At 42.2% G+C, this 21,350-nt stretch overlaps 1 protein-coding gene across 3 annotated transcripts in view; it reads left to right on the top strand.

The window, feature by feature from the left end:
• LOC117266434 (collagen alpha-6(VI) chain-like) overlaps positions 1 to 21,350 on the top strand; it is a 99,321-nt gene that overhangs the window by 37,843 nt on the left and 40,128 nt on the right. For 2 of the 3 annotated variants that reach the window (XM_078171293.1, XM_033641635.2), the window contains exons 3-15: positions 234 to 338; positions 3,291 to 3,896; positions 4,292 to 4,879; positions 5,904 to 6,470; positions 7,818 to 8,438; positions 8,633 to 9,193; positions 10,587 to 11,144; positions 11,571 to 12,149; positions 13,950 to 14,528; positions 14,619 to 14,971; positions 16,216 to 16,294; positions 16,507 to 16,652; positions 18,832 to 18,924. In XM_078171293.1, the coding sequence (XP_078027419.1) occupies positions 263 to 338; positions 3,291 to 3,896; positions 4,292 to 4,879; positions 5,904 to 6,470; positions 7,818 to 8,438; positions 8,633 to 9,193; positions 10,587 to 11,144; positions 11,571 to 12,149; positions 13,950 to 14,528; positions 14,619 to 14,971; positions 16,216 to 16,294; positions 16,507 to 16,652; positions 18,832 to 18,924 (5,406 nt within the window). In that variant the 5' untranslated portion in view covers positions 234 to 262. The remainder of the gene's footprint in view (positions 1 to 233; positions 339 to 3,290; positions 3,897 to 4,291; positions 4,880 to 5,903; positions 6,471 to 7,817; positions 8,439 to 8,632; positions 9,194 to 10,586; positions 11,145 to 11,570; positions 12,150 to 13,949; positions 14,529 to 14,618; positions 14,972 to 16,215; positions 16,295 to 16,506; positions 16,653 to 18,831; positions 18,925 to 21,350) is intronic. The other variant, XM_078171294.1, reaches the window with a different exon arrangement.

Here is a 21,350-nt window from a genome sequence, read left to right as displayed (position 1 = left end):
CCTCTTTTCATGCATGATTTCCCAAAATGTGTTTGATGTGCAGCCCACGACACCACCGCTTAGAGTAAACCCTAAAGTTCTAAAGAAACGGAGAGTGGGCGTGGCCTGTCTTCATGTCTGTAAATGTGTGCAGTACACTGTAACATGATTTTCTGGAACAAACATGCTCCCTGCTGCGAATGATGAGAAACAGATTGTCTGCATTTATGGTCGTCTTTGTCCTTGTGTTACAGGAAGAGAGAAACCCGAGATTCATTCCAGCATGGGGGGGAGACTGGGTCTTCTCCTCAGCCTCGTCATGGCAGTGTGTTTCTACGGCAGCGCTGCTCAGAGGACAGGTGGGTATGATTATGCAGGTATGACTTAACTTCCTGTATACCAGCACAGAAAGGATCATGGCGAATGTGCCCCTGCTATAACATTACATCATCCTATAACATCTGTGAAACCAATTTATAGTGTGTGAATATACAGAAAGTACACACACAAGCACACAGATACTGCACATGCCAACACACACACATAGAGGACCCTACAGAGATTTCATTTCATTTCATTTTTATTATAAGAGCACTGTTACTAACCCTGCACAAGAGTGTGTTTTCTGCTGAGCACATGATAGTGATGCATTAACTGGTTCACAACAGCACACAGTCATCTTGCTTTGATCACCAGTGCTGAGCTGCATGAAACATACAGAAAATGTATTTTTCAACCCCTCTGCCAGACACAATGGTGATATTTGATGACTCTGCAAAAAATCTGGATTATTTTCAACATTTTTTGAAGAACTTTTTCCAAAACATCTGCCCACAGGACGGCTGGGAGAAGAGGCAATTTAGCAAACAAATTAAAGTTAAAGCGAGGAAATTAAAATACTTGGGTAAAGGGAGACTCTGGTATTTTACAACCTGGACTCTATTATTTCATGTTTTTGTGTCAAAGTGACTGGTGGGAACAATAGTTTTTCAAATTGTTCCAGTATTGAGTGTGCGCTGCAGCTGGCAGCAGCAAAACAGACCAATTTATGTCCACTTAAAGTGCTGTTTTTGTACTGACAGGTTCAGATTGTTACAGTGACTATCTGACAACATCACTGGAAATGACCCCGCAGAGATATTTAAAAATGTTTCCATACCTGTTGCTTGTTCGGGTCTGTTTTGTGTCCAAGTTTCAATGAAGAAAGGGTCTCATTGTAAAATCTCAGAAGAGATGATTTGCTACAAGGAGAAAATGTTGGAAATGTGCAGGTACCCTGGTGCATTTAGGTACACTAAGCACAATTGCTTTATTGTGTTCCCCCAATGCACGTGTGTGTGTGCAGTCTTTTTCAACACAGTTAACTGAAGATTGATATTTTCAATATCAGTGTCACCATTATTATGGAAATAAATCTAAATAAATAGTAAGAAAGCATGATTGTCCAATTAGTCACACATGACAGAAGAGTCTTTGCAAAGACAGTATATATACATATATAGAATAGGCTTTTCTCAGCAGTGGCGGGACGCTGTGGCACACAGGTCTGTATTTCCTGGCTCCAAGGTTGTTCATGAGGTAATTATATGACAGCTGCATGACTTCTGCTCTGATGCTGATGAAAGCAAGACCACGTCCAGATTTCTCCGTAGTCATTAGTTCAAGGTCCATATGGTTTGATACATTCAGCGTCATACTTGTGTTTGGCCGTATCGTCAAACCAGTTTGCTGCCTCTGTCAAGTAGCTGTCCGTAAGTCACTCACTCCACAGCAGGAAACCGCACTTCAACATAAGAGCTCTGTCCCTGAAGTTCACTGTACTTAAAAATAAAATTGTTTTTTACAGACTTGACACATTTGCAAGTCACTTTTGGACCACGACCCACCAGTTGGGAACCACTGACTTAGATGTTCCTGTCCCATCATTGCCTCAGCAGAGGCACCTGACTGTATTAATAAATTGATAACTCTAATATAAACCTATAAGCGCAAGCGCACCACTCTGCTTGCTCTGCAGCTGTGCTGTGTCCAGTGAACTCAGAGGCGTCCCAGCGTAAACCACTTTGTGTCCAAAAAGGGCCTTAACTGATCGAGTTAATGTAATACCTGTGATTATGATCGATGATGATAATATTGGGCTGTTTTGATGGTGCCCTACGGACAGCTCGTGATGTGCGTGCCTGTAGCAGCAGCGCTCGAAACGGGAGTGTGAGTTGGAGAGACAAGTGCCCGGAAGAGTTTGTGTTGTTGAAGTACAAAAAGTGTATCTTAGTCTTATCTCAACTTATCCCAAAAACAAAAAATTCAGTGTCCTGGCTAAGTAGTTAGTTGATTTTGACAATGTGAAAAAGTCAGCGAGAAAGAGAGTTCTCCTTTAGTGACACTTGGACACAAAACGGACTGGTAAAGTGAAAAGTACAAAGAAATGATTAATTTCTCTGCAGAGTCATTTCGGTAGTGCTGTCAGACACTCATAATAACAACCTGAGCCTGTCAGTGGCAAAAACAACCACCTCCAGTGGACGTACGCTGACGGTGCAAACATGCCCTGAGTGGGTACATTACAGCCTGTTTTGCTGCTGCCAGCTGCAGTGCTCTCACTCTGATTGGAAAAGTTGTTGTTCCCATGAGTCACTAAGACACAAAACATGAGAAAATTGAGTCCAGGTCATAAAATACCAGAGTTTCCCTTTAAGGACATTTATTGCAGGTCTGAGATGGGAAACAAATTCTGTTCGCTGGCATGAAAGTCAGATAGTATTTCCTTCCAGCATGACCAGAGTCAGTCTCTTCGAGTTGTTTCGAGGAATAATCTAAAATATGAAGGGTAAGGAAAATACTGAAAATGTTTTATGCAGCCAAGCACATGACTGTAAGGTATGAAAGTCTGTAGTGAGATGGAGAAGTTAAAGCAGAGGCAGGTTGGATCAGCACTTTGTCGACCTTCTGTTTGCACCATCAACACAGTCTGAAGGAAATAAATGCCGGCTGTACGCCACGCAACCTTGTTTCACTCCCTCACACTCTTTCATCCAACAGTCCACCTGAAGGTGAGTGCTTCTAGACTAGATCAATGCTCCTGTCCAGAAACTGTCCACAACAGGCTGCTCGTGTTTTTTCCTCTGGCTTGCACACATCACAAGCTACCCACCGTTTCTATCTGCAAATCACGCTGACACTTTTTCCACCTCTGGCTGGCACGCTTTCTAAGACCCACAAAATACTCGGGTTGTAAGAGCTTTTCTGGCAGCAGCACGCTGTGACTTCTTATCTGCAAGAACTCTCCATGATCTGACAACCTTCCTTCTCAGTCTGTACTCAAGAGGCTGTGGCAGACATCGTCTTCATGGTTGACGGGTCGTGGAGCATCGGCACCAAGAACTTCCAGCAGATCCGTCAGTTTCTGTATACGCTGATCAACAGCTTCGACGTCGGGCCTGACCACGTCCGCATCGGGCTGGTCCAATACAGCACCGCTCCACGCACCGAGTTCCTGCTCAACACCTATCAGAACAAGGAAGACATCCTCGAGTACATCAACACCTTGCCCTACCTGGGTGGTGGCACCCAGACGGGGCAAGGCTTGGACTTTATGCTGAATGAGCACTTTGTGGAGGCAGCTGGAAGCCGGGGCCAGAAAGTACCGCAGATCGCTGTGGTGATCACTGATGGAAAATCACAAGACAACGTGGAGTCCCACGCCCAGAATCTGAAGCGGAAAGGAATTGTTTTGTATGCGATTGGTATCAAAGATGCAGATGAGGAACAGCTGAAGGAGATAGCCAATGAGCCACATAGTCAGCACGTCTACAGCGTGTCTGATTTTGCAGCGCTGCAGGGAATTTCGCAGAGCATCGTGCAGACGCTTTGCACAACTGTTGAAGAAGTCAAACGACAACTGCTGCAATTGTCTCAAGGTAAAATGTGTCATACCACACAGCTTGTGGTGTTTCAGTGATCTTACTAAAGTATTACTGGTATCTAAGCAATGATTGAGTCAAGTATTATTATTATGCCGAAAGTAGGTTTGTTTTTTTTTGTTTGTTTTTTTTTTAGATTTTTAAATATCCAACAGAATTCACTTTGGTGTCATCTGAGTGTCAGAAAATCACCTTGACCTAAAAGCTTTGTGAACTGTTTTGTTGAGCCTCGAGAATTTAGAGATGGTGGACAAAATTACAGTAAGACCACAGAATATAACCACACACACACACACACACACACACACACACACACACACACACACACACAGACATTAAATGTTCCTTACCTTGTTACTCCAAATGCTGACTCTTTTCTCCCTCCTGTCCAGAGTGTGCCAAAGCCTCCAGGGCCGACATCGTCTTCCTGATCGATGGCTCTTCCAGTATCGGCATCAGTAACTTTCAGGAGATCCGTCAGTTTCTCCGGAGCGTCATCACAGGTCTTGACATCGGCCCTGACAAAGTTCGAGTCGGCTTGGCTCAGTACAGTGATGAATCTTACCAGGAGTTCCTGCTGAAAGATCACATGGATAAGCAATCCCTGCTGGCTGCGGTGGATACATTCCCCTACCGAACAGGGGGCACAGAAACCGGCGAGGCCATCGAATTCATCCGGACGCAGTACTTCACAGAGGACGCAGGGAGCCGAGCCAGGGAACGGGTACCTCAGATTGCTGTGGTCATCACAGATGGGGACTCCACAGACGATGTGGTACAGCCCGCCCAGCGCTTGAGGCAGCACGGAGTCATTGTGTTTGGCATCGGGGTGGGAAGAGCCAACATGCAGGAGCTCGGGTCCATTGCAAACCGGCCTCCAGAACGCTTCCTGTTATCTATCGATAGCTACCAGGCTCTGCAGACGCTGACCAAAAATCTGCTGCAGACTGTTTGTGTCTCCGTGGAAGATCAGAGGCAAGGTAAGGCCAAGGATTAGAAAGTTATATATCATACAAAACTTGCTGCTGTATTTATACCTTACTCCTTAATGAAGGGGGCTTCTGAAGTAGACTTCAAGCGTGACGAAGTGGGGGTGGGAAGGATCTGGTTTGGGAAAGGCCCTAATGTTTTGTCCTTAAGCCCAAGCTGAGATAACTCTGATGACATCACTTTTAACATCATCAGGAGTAATATTTTCAGACTTGACAATCTATAAGAACTAATAGTACTCCACATAACTGACCTGTCTGTGTAAAATCCAGTAACTGGCCCCGTGTTACCTCGAGAGGACCCAGATTTAGTGGATCTCAGACTCTCAGGAACTGACATTATGCAGTATTTTAAAATAAATGTTCTTTTTCCTTGACAGCATATCTCTTTCCACATAACCATTCAAATGCTTGGAGCCTCCAGACACAACACATGAAGGCTCTGCAGTGATTAATGTAACACGCTCTGGTTCCAGTTTGAGGTCAACCGCTAATGAAGCAGTGTCGGCCAAAAAACGCAACATTGAGAGACAGAAGTTGTTTTGGGACAAACTGTATTGAACTTGTGGTTATACAACTTTAGTGTGGGAACTTTTCTACAGAAATAATTCATTAGCCGTTAAAATAGACACCCTGATAAAGACTACTGATTACTTTTAGCATAGTGCTTGTTTTTTCTATACTGAATCAACCATAATCTGGAGCACTTTGCTGTCCAGAAAATGTAGTAGCCTTTGCAAACTGTAAAAAGAAAGAAGGATAATTCATCTACTAATGAATATGGAAGTGCACTCCTGCCAACATACTAAAGAATACTCTCGTAGTGTGAAGAGTTAAAGTGAATATCTCCTAATTCTAACTTAAATGTTATGGATCAGTAACTTGTAATTTGTAGGTGAGATGCAATCTGATTTATATTTTCTGCTTTATAATTGAGAGACTTATATCATCTGTAATCGTGGTCTACCATAACTTCAGATCTTCTTACTGTTCCTGTTGGTTTGTTTTCTTTAAGCCTTGGAGGAAAAGTTTGCGGACATCTTCTTCCTGGTGGACAGTGGCGTGACTCCAGCAGAGTTCCAGCAGATCAAGTCCATCCTCAGTAGACTTGCCAATCAACTAAACATTGGAGCGTCCGCCTACCGTCTCGGCTGGGCTCAGTACGGTCGAGATATCAAGGAGCAATCTCTTCTTAATGCTTACCAAACCAAAGAGGAGACCGTGAACGCTGTGAGGCGTTTACGCCAGCGAAGACTGCAACCTAACGAGACACATAATCTGGGCAGCGCATTGCATCACACTGCCACTCACTTTTTTACCAGTGCATCAGGAAGCCGGGCGGACCAAGGCTACCGACAGTACCTGGTTGTTATAAGTGGAAAAGACTCAGATGATGAGGTGTATAAGGAGTCACGTCTGATCAAATCATCAGGAGTAATCGTGGTGGGGATGAGCCTTGGTGCATCGATGAATGAAATGCGTCTCATAGCCACTGCACCGTACATTTACCAGACTACCATCACTGCACCCGCACTGAAGGCTATTTTTGAAACACAGGAAGTAAAGCCCTCTCTTACTGGAGGTAAAAAATCTTTTCAATTAAACTATTGTTTTTATTACTAATTAATGACTTCAGGACACCTTTGAGACTGTATTTTAAAACTGTTTACGTCCTTTCTGAATTTTACCATTGACTGCAGTCCCTGATATGTTTCTTACTGACAGACAAGTAAACCAATTTAATGACCTGACCAGTGGAGGTCTATCATGTGCCTGAGATCTAAGGGCTCATACTCAACATTAGATTCGGAGATGGAGACGAATAGAGCCTTCTGTCCGTACTCTGTGTTCATTTCATCTGTTTATGTGAACATTTTTTAAAAAGCTCACGGATAAGGACTAAACGGAGCAGTAGAATCAGAGATCGTGGAGGCAGTGTAGCATAGTTCAAGACCCTGGGAGTCGACGAAGAATTTAAAATATGGCAAAACCGTACGAATTGCTGTGCAAACTGGTGCAAACTCAAATTAATTTTTCCCAAAGATGATTTCTGTCATATTAGACAGTTCTCATCACGTTGGTGTGAGTTCAAGTGTTCATTTTTCTAATACCTCATTTTTAATTAGTTAATTGATGTTATAAAAAGGAGGCGTGATGTCGTGATTACCAGCTGTGTGTGCCTATCGGTGTGCTTGTGATCAGAGGCACTGCACGCGATTGGTCGGATTGGTGTTTCAGCTTGAATTTGATCATTTTTGTACATTGGAAGTATGTGGAGATGTGTCGTTCATATTTATATACAGTCCATGTCCATTAAATCTACACTCCCCTTTTAGGCCCTGTCTGCACATATACAGACATTTTTGACGACAAATATTTTTCGACTTTTTAAAAAAGAATTCTGTCCGTACAATCTTTGTTTAGAACATAGAGGAAAAGATCTGTTTTCAAAAATGTCTGTATACATATGTAGACAGGACCTTATGGTCCACTTCACTTGTGCATTCTTAAAGTTTGATATTAACATCTGACCGGGCCATAGGTGTTACTCAGTACGTCTAAGCCAGGTTTGACTTTGTACTCGGACTCCCAGTATTTTATTTTATTTTATTTATGTTATGTTATTTATTTATTTAGCTGGAGCTGTCTGTGTTTCACCGCACTGAGTTGTTGGACAGGCCTCATTTAAATGAAGTAAGGGGGCTGTGGTTCTTCATGTAGGACCAAAGTTGGTCTGAACGCGACCTATGTGAGGTACAAGTGCACTCGTCTGTCAGCAAGAAATTGTTTACAAAATAGCATATTGGATTGTTTTAAGTAATGAATATACCTTATCTCAGTCTGTCCATCTCAAAATGTATCTGAATGACTGCGCAGCTCACAGGTGAATTTGTAACAATGATTTTATAATAATACACTCCTTTCACAGATTGCAAAGCCGCCAAAGTGGCAGACATCGTGTTCATCGTTGATGAGTCTGGAAGCATCGGGACTCCCAACTTCCAGCTGGTGCGCACTTTCCTGCACTCCATTGTGAGCGGCCTGAATGTCAGTACATCTAGAGTCCGAGTGGGCATCGTGATGTATAACACTGTAGCCAAAGCTCAGGTTTACCTCGACTCCTTCAATGACAAGGACGAACTGCTGAAGTTCATCAAAATCCTGCCGTATCATGGAGGTGGTACAAACACTGGAGTCGCCCTGACTTACGCCCTGCAGAAGGTTTTTATCCCGCAGCGAGGAAGCAGGAAAGCAAAGGGTGTCCAGCAGGTGGCGGTGGTGATTACAGACGGTGAATCCCAGGACAACGTGAGCACACCAGCAGCTAATCTTCGTCGAGCTGGTGTCACGGTTTACGCAGTAGGAGTCAAAGATGCCAACAAAGCCCAGCTGATAGAAATGGCGTCTCATCCCCCCCAAAAGCACATGTTTATTGTGGACAGCTTTGCCAAGCTGAAATCAATGGAGATGAGCCTGCAGAGAATTCTGTGCCAAAACATCCTTCGGCAAGCAATCTCCGTCAGTACAAGAAGAACTGGCATCAAAGAAGGTCTGAACCAGTGTTTGCTTTTTAATTGGTTTGTTGAACATGTTTATGAATATATTTTCAGTCACAGTACTGGTCAAAATTTTAATGGTAGAATCGTATTTATAGGATAAAACATAAAGTGAATGAGTGTAAACAGAGAGTACAGCTGATGCATCGGAAAATAACTCCTAATGTCTTTTCTTGTCCTTTTCCAGGCTGCTTACAAACGGATGAAGCAGATATCTTCTTCCTAATTGATCATTCAGGAAGCATTTACCCCTCCGACTTCCAAGACATGAAGAAGTTCATCATTGAGTTCCTCCATACCTTCCGTATTGGACCACAACATGTTCGCATGGGGGTTGCGAAATACGCAGATTCGCCAAACTTAGAATTTGATCTGACAGTCTACTCAGATACCAAGACACTGGAGAAAGCCGTAGAGGGTATTAGACAAATAGGGGGCGGGACAGAGACAGGAAGAGCATTGGAATTCATGGGCCCACATTTTGATAGAGCAATGGTCACTCGTGGTCACAAAGTCCCAGAGTACCTGGTGGTCATCACTGATGGAAAGTCCACTGATGAAGTCAAGGCTCCTGCGGAAAAACTGAGGTCACAGGGCGTCATCGTCTACGCCATCGGGGTGAAACAGGCAGATGTATCTGAGCTGCGAGAGATTTCCGGCGACCCCAAGAGGACTTTCTTTGTCAATAATTTTGATGCTCTAAAGCCCATCAAGGATGACATCATCACGGACATCTGTTCTCAAGACGGTAAGAAAAAACTTGTCCATACTAGAATGTAAAATGCATGTCTACCATATTCTGTATGTAGCAGTCAGGGGGAACACACACCAGCATCAGACAGCTGATAATGGAGAGCAGACTGGGAGAAGGTCCCCAGCTGGACGTGAACTGGGGACAGTTTATGGTTCAGTAGCCGCTCGTGGTCGACACCTTAACTTGTAGGCCACCAGTGAGCCCTGGCACCCATTGTTTTCTATTTAAGACCACACATTGGTTGTGTCTTGACACACGTCGTGTCGGACTGACACATCAGAATATGCCACCATCCTTTTCCCAGTTGTTTCCCAGTTGATTGGCACATCCCAGCTACCGTACCAATATCACATCCTCTGTGTGCAGGATGAATTCAGTGACTACATTCACATGCAAAAAATATTCTGTTTTTTGCCGTTATTCTGAAAAAGACAATATTCCTACTAATCTGTTTACATGGCAATGAAAATTGATATTCCAGTAATATGTCCTGTTTCTCAGTTGTTTCCCAGTTGATTGGCACACCATACCAATACCACTTCCTCCATCTGCAGGATGAATTCAGTGACTATGTTTACATGCACAAAATATCCACTAATATTTGCAGTTACTTACAGCTATGCATGCTCCAATTAACGTGCCCTAAACGTGTCATTTATCACATGCAAATATGGTAAAGTGGAACCACTGTAGTCGCTTGTGGCATTTTGCTTTTTTGTATCAAAGAAGGACTTTGTCAAAATTGTCCGTTGGTGGCGGACTTGTTCAACCGTGGAAACACAGTCTTCCTCTTTCATTCCTTCAACCACCTTCTTGAAGAGATCTGTGTATCCAAAAACCTGTTAATATCCAAATCTTTCATTTTGTTTTAAAGTAGATGTTTTCCTTCTTCCGTCCAGAAATGTGGGCTTTTCTTTTGGGCATGCGTCCCTACCCCAGCCTCCCAAACTGTTGGTGTGTGCACAACGCCGTGTGTCACAAACTAAAGTAAAAACCCCAGTTAAATTGCATATACCAAATGTGCTGTATACATTACCAGAGAATGCTCCTAAAACCCAGATAATATTGGTTTATCCCTCATGTCTTAATTGGAGAAATGCTACATACAGACAATGCTGTTTGTATGACCCGCATTATATTCAGAATATTGTCATATTAATAATAATAGTTGAATGTTTCTGTGCATGTAAATGTAGGCATCATGTGTTACATCGGGTGAGAATTAAATGATGTAATGTGATGTGATGTGATTGGTGTCTGTTGCACTTTACTTACTCTAAAGATATTCTGTTGTTACAGATACATTTTGATTTTTTTCTTTGAAAAGGGCCCTAAGGCAGGAAAAAAGAGGAACACCACACTAACGTCTGTGCTCATGTGTCCACAGCTTGCAAGGACATACCAGGCGACCTCCTTTTCTTGATTGACAGCTCTGGAAGCATCTATCCACAAGACTACAACAAAATGAAAGAGTTCATGAAATCTGTCATCAGCAGGTCCATCATTGGGCAGAACGAGGTGCATGTAGGTGTCATGCAGTTCAGTGCCACCCAACAACTAGCGTTCCCCCTCAACCGCTACTACAGCAAAGAAGAAATGTCACAAGCCATCGATGGTATGCAGCAGATTGGTGGAGGCACGCACACAGGTGGCGCCATCACTGATGTGTCGCAGTACTTTGATGCAAACAGAGGAGGGCGTCCTGGCATGAGGCAGAGGCTGGTTGTGATCACAGATGGCGAGGCCCAAGATGAGGTCAAAGGCCCCGCTGAGGCTCTGAGAGCCAAGGGAGTGGTGATCTATGCCATTGGAGTGGTGGACGCCAACACCACCCAGCTGCTGGAGATCAGCGGTTCACCCAACAGGATGTATGCTGAGAGAGACTTTGACGCTCTGAAGGACTTGGAGAGCCAAGTGGCCATGGAGCTCTGTGATCCAGAGAGAGGTGAGAGCAGTCTGGGACTATCCAGAATAACAGATGTAAACCACAGATTTCCTCTCTTTTTCCTACATCTGACTTAATTCTTGTAGAAAAAACACAAACACATCCAGTCTTTTCCGGCAGAGATTCTATATTTTTATTTTAAGAATTGAAAACCCTTTTGAAGTATTGCCTTAGAATTCTGTCTTAGGGACCTTAATTGGTTCCAGGTTGTGACACCAATTGTACAATATTATTAAACAAAGGCTATTTTTAAGAAACATCATCCAATAGGAAAAAACATTTCAGGCATATTTCTGCTCTGAGTCGAAGTTTTTTCAACTCGAGGCATTCAAAACACTCCCAAAAAGATGCCAGGTGCATTGAACTTAAAAACTACTACTTTTCCCTCTGACTTAATTTGCTTATTGTCCTTTTATTTCCAACCAGAGTGTAAGAAGACAGAAAAAGCTGACATTATTTTCCTGGTGGACGGCTCTACAAGCATAACCCTACCCAAGTTCAGAAGCATGCAGAAGTTCATGGCATCAATGGTGAACCAAACAACAGTTGGCAAGGACCTGACCCGCTTTGGGGTCATTCTCTACTCAAACGACGCCAAGTCTGTTTTTACTCTGAAACAGTACAACTCCAAACGAGAGGTTCTTAATGCAATATCGGCACTCAAGTCCCCGTATGGAGACACCTACACTGGCAAGGCTTTGGGATACTCTTTAGAGTTCTTTAACAGCGAACATGGTGGTCGGGCGGCTCTCCAGGTGCCACAGATCCTCATGGTGATCACAGATGGCGATGCTACAGACCGCAACAGTCTGGTTGCGCCATCCGTGGCACTGCAAGACAGCGGGATCAGCGTCTTCAGTATCGGAGTTGAAGGAGCCAACAGGACGCAGCTGGAGATCATGGCTGGCCAAGACACTTCCAGAGTTTTCTATGTGGATAATTTCGATGCCCTGGAAACTCTGTACAAGAATATCACAAATGTCCTCTGCAATTCCACCAAGCCAGGTAAGAGCCGACGGTGTCACAGCACCTATGTATATAGTAGTTCTAAATCTTGATGGAGAAAAGTTCTTCTAAGGAGAACTGAGCTCTATTCTCGTTCAAAGATTTAGAGGCTCGGTTCACTCAAGCTTAAAAAACAAAAAATTTTTCACTTGAGCCTGGACATATCTAATCATGTAGATGTGTTTGTCCATTGAGTTTAATTTGTGGTACTCAAAGAACTCAAACATGGATCACCCAACAGCAGTAAGCCTTTCCACCCTTACGTGTATAGCAGCACTAAACCACAAAGATTCACGGATAAAGCCAAATCACAATGCTACTCACACTTGACAGAATGAATTGGAAACTTGTGATTTGAGGAAAAGTTTTTTTACATCTTAGTACCGAGTCTAGTAAGTGTTCGAAAGGTTTTTTGACAAAAAGTTTACATCACATTAAATTAAGGCAGATGATATTTGCGCCCAAGTGTCTGTAGCCAACAGTGCTATCTGCACCTGATGTGGCTGTTCACACCTGGGTGTATATTCCTGGACGTCCTGGCAATATTGGAATATGATGTTGAAACGAACGGGTCTGTTCAGCTATTCTGCTAAAGTTTATGTACACAGTGTGCATTTGGCAGCTTCATACATCCCAAAACTGGAGTGAACAAGTCATTTATGTCTAAAATTATTAGGCTAACGTTAACTCACTTAGGACTCAAGCTCCAGTCTTCTGTGTGAACATCCCAAATTCATCCACCAAGTCTTACTCCTTCCATTAACTGTATTGCTCTTTATACTGTCACCTGACTTTCTGCCAGTACATTTGTGAGTTTTTTCTCTTAATTTACCACTTTAATCAGAGAATATCCAAGATTTTCTAGTACTAGCCCTTACCATAACCTCTTTGCCCAAATCCTATCCACTTTCAACCTCAATGCATCAAGGATGGGTGTAAAGAGCCAAATAGCTGCAGTGTGACCATTCTCAACCAGTTGCAAATAGACACTCTGTTAAATTAATTCTCTCAGATACATAAGTAGCCCATAAAGCAGTTGTGTTTTGCAATTTCTTGAAGCATATCTGCCAACATACAAGGCAGTACTAATATAGCAGCCAATAGCGATCATCCTAACGATTTATCCATCGGGCTGAGACGTCAGGGCCACAAAACATATTGGCATTTCTTAACAGAAGAGCACAGAGACAGCCTCCAACCACAAAACATTTAAGTGTTTAAAGCTATTAAGAATAAAGTCTAATGAACTTGAGGTGAGCTGAGTATGTGGCTCTCTTATTTATAGGGCTGGGCACCAGTATTCAATACTGAAACAACCCAGTGCCAAGTAGTATCAAAACTTCTCCAGTTAAACAATAATTACATTTGATCTGTTTTTTACCCAGATCTAGAAAAAAATGACTTATGGTATGGTTTTGCTCGCAACCCATTACTGCAAGCGTTTTAATGTGATCTGTTATCAAGGCTGCTCTAAATCAACCTGTCTTTTCAATATTGCCTGACGTCGTTGTTTGTTTTATTTTGCTCCACTTTAGTCTTAAAACCCTGGAAAAACAGATATGTTGGCATGGCTACCCATCAGTGTGGACTTGACGTTAGATCTAGGTGGCTACGTTGGTCTCTAGTGACTGGTTAGGGAAAATCGAATCCTGACAATTCTGTTCACAGTTCACAAGTTCACAATTCTGTCTGATATCAGGCAATACTGGTATTAGTACTGTTATCATATTTTGTGACGTGATACGCAGCCCTACTTATTTATTAGTAATGTGGATAAATTTCCTCTCTTTGCTTCTGCAGTTTGTGAAAAACAGCAGGCTGACCTGGTCTTCCTTGTTGATCAGTCTGGCAGCATCGGCACAGCTGACTACGCCACCATGAAGAAGTTCACCACAGACCTAGTAAACAGCTTCAAAGTCAGTGAAAAGTTTGTGAGAGTGGGACTTGCCCAGTTCAGCAGCAGTTTCCAACATGAGTTTTACCTCAACCAGTACTACAGCGAACAAGCCGTGAACAAGCACATCTTGGAAATGAAGCAGCGTGGTGGGGGCACCATGATCGGACGTGCCCTGGATTCCATCAGGGTGTATTTTGAGGCGTCACAAGGCAGCCGAAGATCTGCCGGGATCTCCCAGAATCTGGTGCTGATCACAGATGGTGAATCACAGGATGACGTGGAGGATGCCGCCGACCGTCTCAGGGCCCTGGGGATCGAGGTGTTTGCCATTGGTATCGGAGACGTTCATAATCTGGAGCTCCTGCAGATCACTGGCACTCCCGAGAGGCTGTTTACTGTGCAGAACTTCGGCAGCTTGGAAAAGATCAGGCAAAAGGTGGTTGACACAATCTGCAAATCTAAACCCCCCAGAGATCCCAGTGGTGAGTTGAACAGTGTGACTTTGCCTCTTGTTTCCCACCATATCCCTCTGTGTCTGTGACTGTTTAAAGACATGTTTCCCTCTGCCACAGCCTGCAGCATTGATATCGCCATGGGATTTGATATTTCTCGAAGAAGAGCTCCCGGTGAGAAGCTGGTCAGTGGCCACACCAAGCTCCAGACATTCCTGCCAGATATCGCCCACTACATCTCCACAGTACAAGGCCTGTGCTGCGTCGATCCCCCACCTCTTAAGACTAACATCGCCTACCGTGTAGTGGGCCGTGATGGACGTCCCCAGCACGACTTCGGGTTTGAGGGCTACAGCGAGGACGTGGTGAATAAAGTCATGGACTTGACCTTGACAGAACCCACTAGGTTTGACACTGCTATGCTGAAATCCTTTGGGGAGATGTTCAGCACTGAGTCAAACGCTGGCGTGAAGGTGAGTCTGAGATGAGCACAAAGTACGAAAGTCGCAAAAAAATTGAGTAAAAGCGCAGCGATGAAACTGTCTGCGTACGTCCACTGTAAGTGATGTGTCTGACAACATCATTAAAATGATCCCTACAGAGACTGACCTTTTTGTTACAGAGTAAGATCCTTTTTGTTTCATCAAAAACAGCTCAGAAACTGCTATCGCCAAACCCACTAGACTCCATGTAAATAAACAGTAATTTTATCATCCTAAGACACGCTCCATTCAAAGTCAACAGAAACAAAATAAAACTCACAAAAAGCATCTTTGTTTGTCTCTCCACTCTGGTTTGGATGAAATAAACCCTTAATTCAACCAGTTAGATGTGAAGATACTATGCTCCCTCTATTCATGCTAAAATTACTGTTTATTTAAATGGAGTCTGGTGGGTTTGGCAATGGTGATTTCAGGGCTGTTTCTGGTTAAACAAAAATAATCTTACTCTTTAACAATAAGGTCTGTCTCTGTAGGGATGCTTTCTATAATGTCAGTGCCAAAAACTTTAAGTGAACATACACTGACAGTGTGAACATGCCCCAAGTGGGGTGCAGTACTGGACCAATTTCAAAAGCTGTTGTTCCCGTTAGTTATTTAGAAACAAAGACATGGGTGAATAGAGCCCAGGTTAGAAAAATCCAAACCTAAATGATTTCATTTAGTTTTCTGCTGAAGTGATCAGAAGTGGCTTGAAGCTGTAGACTCTGTAAACACTTAATTCTGGGTCTCAATGTGATGTCCTGTGATGCTAAACCACAAATCTGCCGCCTACATGGGATTTAACAAAGTATGAAAAGTATTAGGAAGTGCAAGTTGACTTGTGTAAATCCTCCAGTCTGTTAGACTTGTGTCAGACACATTTTGTTTGGTTTAGAGTTAGAAGACTGTAGAGGTTTATGGATTATCCAAAGCATTAAAAATAACAAAGTCAGTAACTTTGAGGATAATTGCATTTGCCAACTGAGTACCATTCAGTCACTGTGTACTCTCTCTTTACTTTCTCTTCAAAGTTTTAATGACCTAGTGAAATAATTTATCCTCATCTTGTTCTATTCTCCATACTTTAGTGGTTAATCAGGCATTTTACCCTTAGATATGGATGTTTCTTTACCTTAAGTTGAATAATGTTCAGAATAAGGACATGAGTTGTAATTTTCTTATCCAGGACTTTAACAATAAAAGCAGTCTAACATGTGACTGATCTCGTCCATCAGGTTCTGGTGATCTTCTCAGACGGACTCGATGAAGACGTGATGAAACTGGAGCATGAATCAGATCTGCTGCGAAAGTCCGGTAAAAACTGTGTGGGGGGGGGGGGGGGGGGGGGTTTGTTCGAAGATTGAAGATTACCACAATTTGTATTTCTTATTTTCATAATTATATAAATTTATTTGAATTATCAAGTAGATTATTTAAATCCAACATTTTATGTTTTTAGTACACCATGTTAGCAGCTAATGCAGCTGTTTATAGAGAACATACACATAAATGTTATTTATCTGCAGGGGTCAGTGCTCTGCTGACGGTGGCTCTGGAGGGCGCGCGTGATCCCGCCCAGCTGCAGATGGTGGAGTTTGGTCGAGGATTCGGCTACAAGCTTCCTCTGACCATTGGCATGCCAAGTGTCGGCAGCACCATCCTCAAACAAATCGTAAGTCGTTAATGTCACTGCTAACCATGAATCAAACAGCCACTCCCTTTATATCAAGGGCAATACAATTACACCAAACAGTGTCTGTCGCTTTAAGAGTGATACATTTCCTGTTTACATTTCTGACTGCACTCATCTCTACAAGAGAAAAAAAATGACACTTTAGTAAAATCTGAAAATATGTCGATTTGAGTGAAATGAATTATTGGCCAGAAGTAATTTTTAACAGTTGATGCATCACCTGCTTTAATGCTTATCTGCACATGGAAACTGCTGACATGGTTACATCAAACTGTCTCCAACAACACAAGAACTGTCTCATTTTACATTTTTATCTAGTAATTAATCTTTTTTGTGCAGTAGATCACTTTTCAAAGTTGAGGATAAAGTAGTGCAGAATGATGAATACAGAATTATCCACTCGTGGTGCCGTCGCGGGTGGCAGCCTGCCAGAGTTGCTCTTCGTTATCTTGTGTGTTTGCACAAGAATTTCCTGCAGGATTAATAAAGTCCTGTCTTATCTCGTGAAGAATGAAGCATGATGACAATCACAGAAACTCATTAGTTCAGAGAAGGTTTTCCTGTCCTGGCGTGTCTGTTTGCAGGAATGAAAACCAGAAAAAAGCCTCAGGGAAATGTTGGTTGAAGAAAAAATGTGCATTACTCAGCATGTTGAGGAACAGCCACTGGCAAAGGAAAAAAAATCAGCTTGTACCTGCTTCTAATAAAAACTGATTTTTTTAAGAAGTGCTCATTCATATAATATTTTGAAAAGAACAGCAGCCAAAACCTTCTGCAGGAACAGATTCTGACTTTTCTGTTAATTTACTGTTTGCTACTTTTTTTACTTTTTAAAATCTTTTGTCATACTTCCAGATTATTGTTTGACATTACAAAAAAGTTTCTAAATGTAAATGTTTGGCAAACTAATACCCCTTTTCCACCAAAATTAGGCCGTGTATGCAGGTACAAATTCTTTTTTAAACACAGGACAACTTGCTAAAAATAGGTGATAGTTTTCTTGCGTGTAATGTTCAATGTCACAAATGGGCCGGAAAACAGGTTAGTAAACACTAGAAAGCAGCATGGAGGCCGGTGCAAACATTATGGTGGTTACTTTTTGTAAATGTCTATTATTCAGTCTCTGCTTTAAAGTAGGTGACGAGTAATTCGAATTGATGTTCAAGTGCTGAAAAGGCAGAGACAGACATTATTTTGTGGCAGCCTGTCATTGTGTCTCGCTGCAGTGGGGGTAAAATTAGCGTGATCAGCTCCGATGGGAGCCGATAGATATTAGTGTTGCACGGTATACCGGTACTAAAACAGTACCGCGGTACTAGAGTATTCCAAACGGTACTATACTGCATTTGAAAAATACTGGTACTTTGAAATTGATTCAATTCATTAATTTAGTTAATTTATTTTATTCATTTATGCACACAAACGCCTTCCTTGTTCCTATTGGAGCACAGATTGCGCAAGTGGTGTGTATGACAACACCTGTATCAACATCCGCAGTTGGCGCACGTGAAAAAAGACAAGAGAAAGTCTGCCTCGCAAAGGGAGACAACACGAGACAACACGAACTTGGTGGAACATTTGAGTTACCAAACCGTGACGTCCGTACCGAGGTACTTACCGAACCATGATTTTTTTGGTACCGTTACACCCCTACTATTTATTGTTCTAAGGGTTTGTATCCAAAAGGACTTTTCCTTAGGAAAAGTACCGAAGAGTATCGAAAAGTATCGATATTCATATTGGTATTGGTACCGAAACAAAGATTTTGGTATCGTGACAACACTAATAGATATACATGACCACTGCAGAGTCATTTGACCTGGGAGTGAATACCGATTGTAACCCTTCCCATTAAATACAAAATACAGATGTTAGCAGGTGTTTATGGGTTTGTGTGTGGAAAGGGGCTCAAATTTGTCATGGGAAAAAATAAAAATGCTATTTTTTTTTTCATGATAAGCATCTTATTAAGGGTTTGAACGAGGAAACAGCGATAAACAAGGATCACTTCACTTAATCAGAAACCAGTCAGAACCTTTAACTGTTTAATGTTAAAGTACAAAAAAGTCTTTTACTGTTTGTTTATTTAAAGTCAGGTCCATATAAAGACGTCAGGAAATGTTGACTGTTTTCTCCTCTGCTCTCTGTCTCTCTGCAGGATGCCGTGTCAGATCGGGAGTGCTGCGGTGTCATGTGCAAATGTTCGGGTCATGAAGGCATCCGTGGCTCTCGGGGCACCCCGGGGCCAAAGGTGACTGAAACACACACACCTTTTAACTTTAAACATGATGTCAGGGATGTTTGGGAAAATGTGTCAGAAGCAATAAGAAGGCAGAGCTGAGTACAAGCAGACACTTGCAGTGACTTCATAAAGTAAGCAACAGGCCTGGTTCAACTTTTGGACGTTTCAGAGTGAAGGTGGACACCTGTCAACGTTAAGCCTCATTTATCATGTGTTCAGGTCAGTGTTAAATATATCCTGTTACACAGGGCGAAACATGAGACGCCTGTCTTCCTCAGGGCTGAGAGGAATGACAAGTGCACAGATAATTTACTTAAAGATGAAAGACGTCTTTTGCTTTATCATTATGAAGTAAATGTTGATGACACAAAGTTACAGCTAAAGATGGCAACATTATATTCCAACAAACCAATCATCCCCCATGTTCTATAATAGTGCGTCAGCTATTGAGCCTGTCACTCAAAGCAGCCTGCCCTTAATTATGCATAACTTTAAGCCTTAATAAAATGTAAACACATATATATATGTATAAATTCAGCCCCTGTACATTTGTCATGAATGTTGAAATTAGCTACAGAGACCAAAGCAGTTTTTTTGCACCAGGCTGTAAACATGTTTATTTCTGCTGTGAAGTTGGACACGTTAACATGGAGGTCTGTGGGGATTGACTCACTCTTGGAGCCGGCCTCAAGTGGTCATTAGAGGAACTGCAGTTTTTGGCTTCATTTTTCAGCCTCAGTTGTTTCTGCTCGGCCTATACTTCTTCACATACAGTTAGCTGGTTTAGTCCAGTGGTTACTCCAAAGGAAAATGGGAGCGGCAAGAAGAAACAGCTGTTTCCAGTTTTAGGACTTTTCTCTAGTCTTTTTTTTTGTGACATATTAGATAATTTAATGTTTTTGAGCCTCAAACTGTTATTTAAATGAAACCATGTGAGAAAATAGGATAATAAGTGTTTCTGTGGTGAAACTGACAACAAGCCAGAGACTGATCTGAAACACGACAAAGAGACACAACTACACAGTGATTTATTTGTAAGAGGGTCACGACCTTACACAGTTAACCGCTGGTTTAATCTGCTTCATGTGTGTCTTATAAACATTTTAAATATTTTTTGACATTCACATATCTTAATGTGGAAAAAAGTTATAGCTGTCAATTAAATACAGGAGAATTGCAAAGTAGCATGAAATAGAAGTAATCCAGTAAAGTACAAGGTCAGTACTTAAGTAAATGTACTTAGTTACTTTCCACCACTGCTCCTGATGAAAATCACTAATGTATTGGTAATGCTGAGATCATGATGCATTTACACCCTTATTTAGAAAGATTAATGTTTCACAGCTTTAGGTATAATTTTATGATAATGATTATATTGGTATAATAGACATTTTAAATATGATTAAAGGGACACTGCTGATCTTCAGCCAGCTTTGTATTGTAACAGTGTGGGTAGTGGGTGTAAATGAACTGCCAGCGCTCAGATCTCCTTGCTCAATCTGATGGATTTTCGCTGGCTGTAAAGCTGCTGCTCAAACTACAGATTACACTTCTTCATTTTTGTATGCCACGAAGAGTGTCAAGGTGGATCAAGAAAGACAGCGTAGGCTGCTGTCAGCCCTAGAGTGGTCTCCTTTGGTCTGAATCAGGGACTCATGTTGTTCCAAAGTTGTATAATTGCCTAGAGTTGGTTCGTGTTCTCACGGCAGCATTTACAAGAGGACCAGATCAAATGCCTCGTGTGAGAAAGCAGCTCGTGATTGGTCAGAATTTCCATGTGAACTCCACCAGAGTTCCTTTGTATCCAGACTGAGACCACCTCTTCAAGAAGGTCTCGGTCTGGTTGTTTTGGTGCACACCTGAGTGTGATTGCTTTGTTCACACCTGCCCAAACGAACCGCACTGAGGAGGCAAACGAACTTGAGCTTGATTGAACTGAACCAGACAGCGCAGGTGTGAAAGCACCTTTAAACTCAGATCAAACTGTAAAACTAGGCAGTACCGATCCGATGTGATACAAGATTCTCTTCCTGTACTGCCTGTTTCTGGCCTAAAATGTTTTCAGAGACATATTTCAGCTCACTGTAAAACTGTAATACAAAATCATTTGTTACCAGTGTGGTGCATTCTGGTAGTTGTAGGTTTTCTACCTCTTGGACAAAATGGAATGCTACAGCCATTTTTCTCAGTTTTCTCTGGTCATGTGGCACCAATATTAAAAGTATTTGTGTCTTTCTGCTGCACAGACAGTTTAGTTTAATGAAAAGAGTTCATCTCTCCAGCAGTGAAATACTTCTTAAACTATTTATCTGGAGGATGAGATCTGCTCTTTCAATATAAAATAAAACACAAATACAGTTTGAAAAGTTGTGCTGACAGCCAGGTCACATCATAGTTTCAGGTTTGTGTCATATTTCTTTGGAAATTACCAGAAT

The sequence above is a fragment of the Epinephelus lanceolatus genome, chromosome 10 (assembly GCF_041903045.1).
Source record: "Epinephelus lanceolatus isolate andai-2023 chromosome 10, ASM4190304v1, whole genome shotgun sequence".
In the NCBI taxonomy this organism is placed as follows: Eukaryota; Metazoa; Chordata; class Actinopteri; order Perciformes; family Serranidae; genus Epinephelus; species Epinephelus lanceolatus.
Note: the sequence above shows the minus strand (reverse complement) of the source record. Positions and strands in the feature narration are given on the sequence as shown.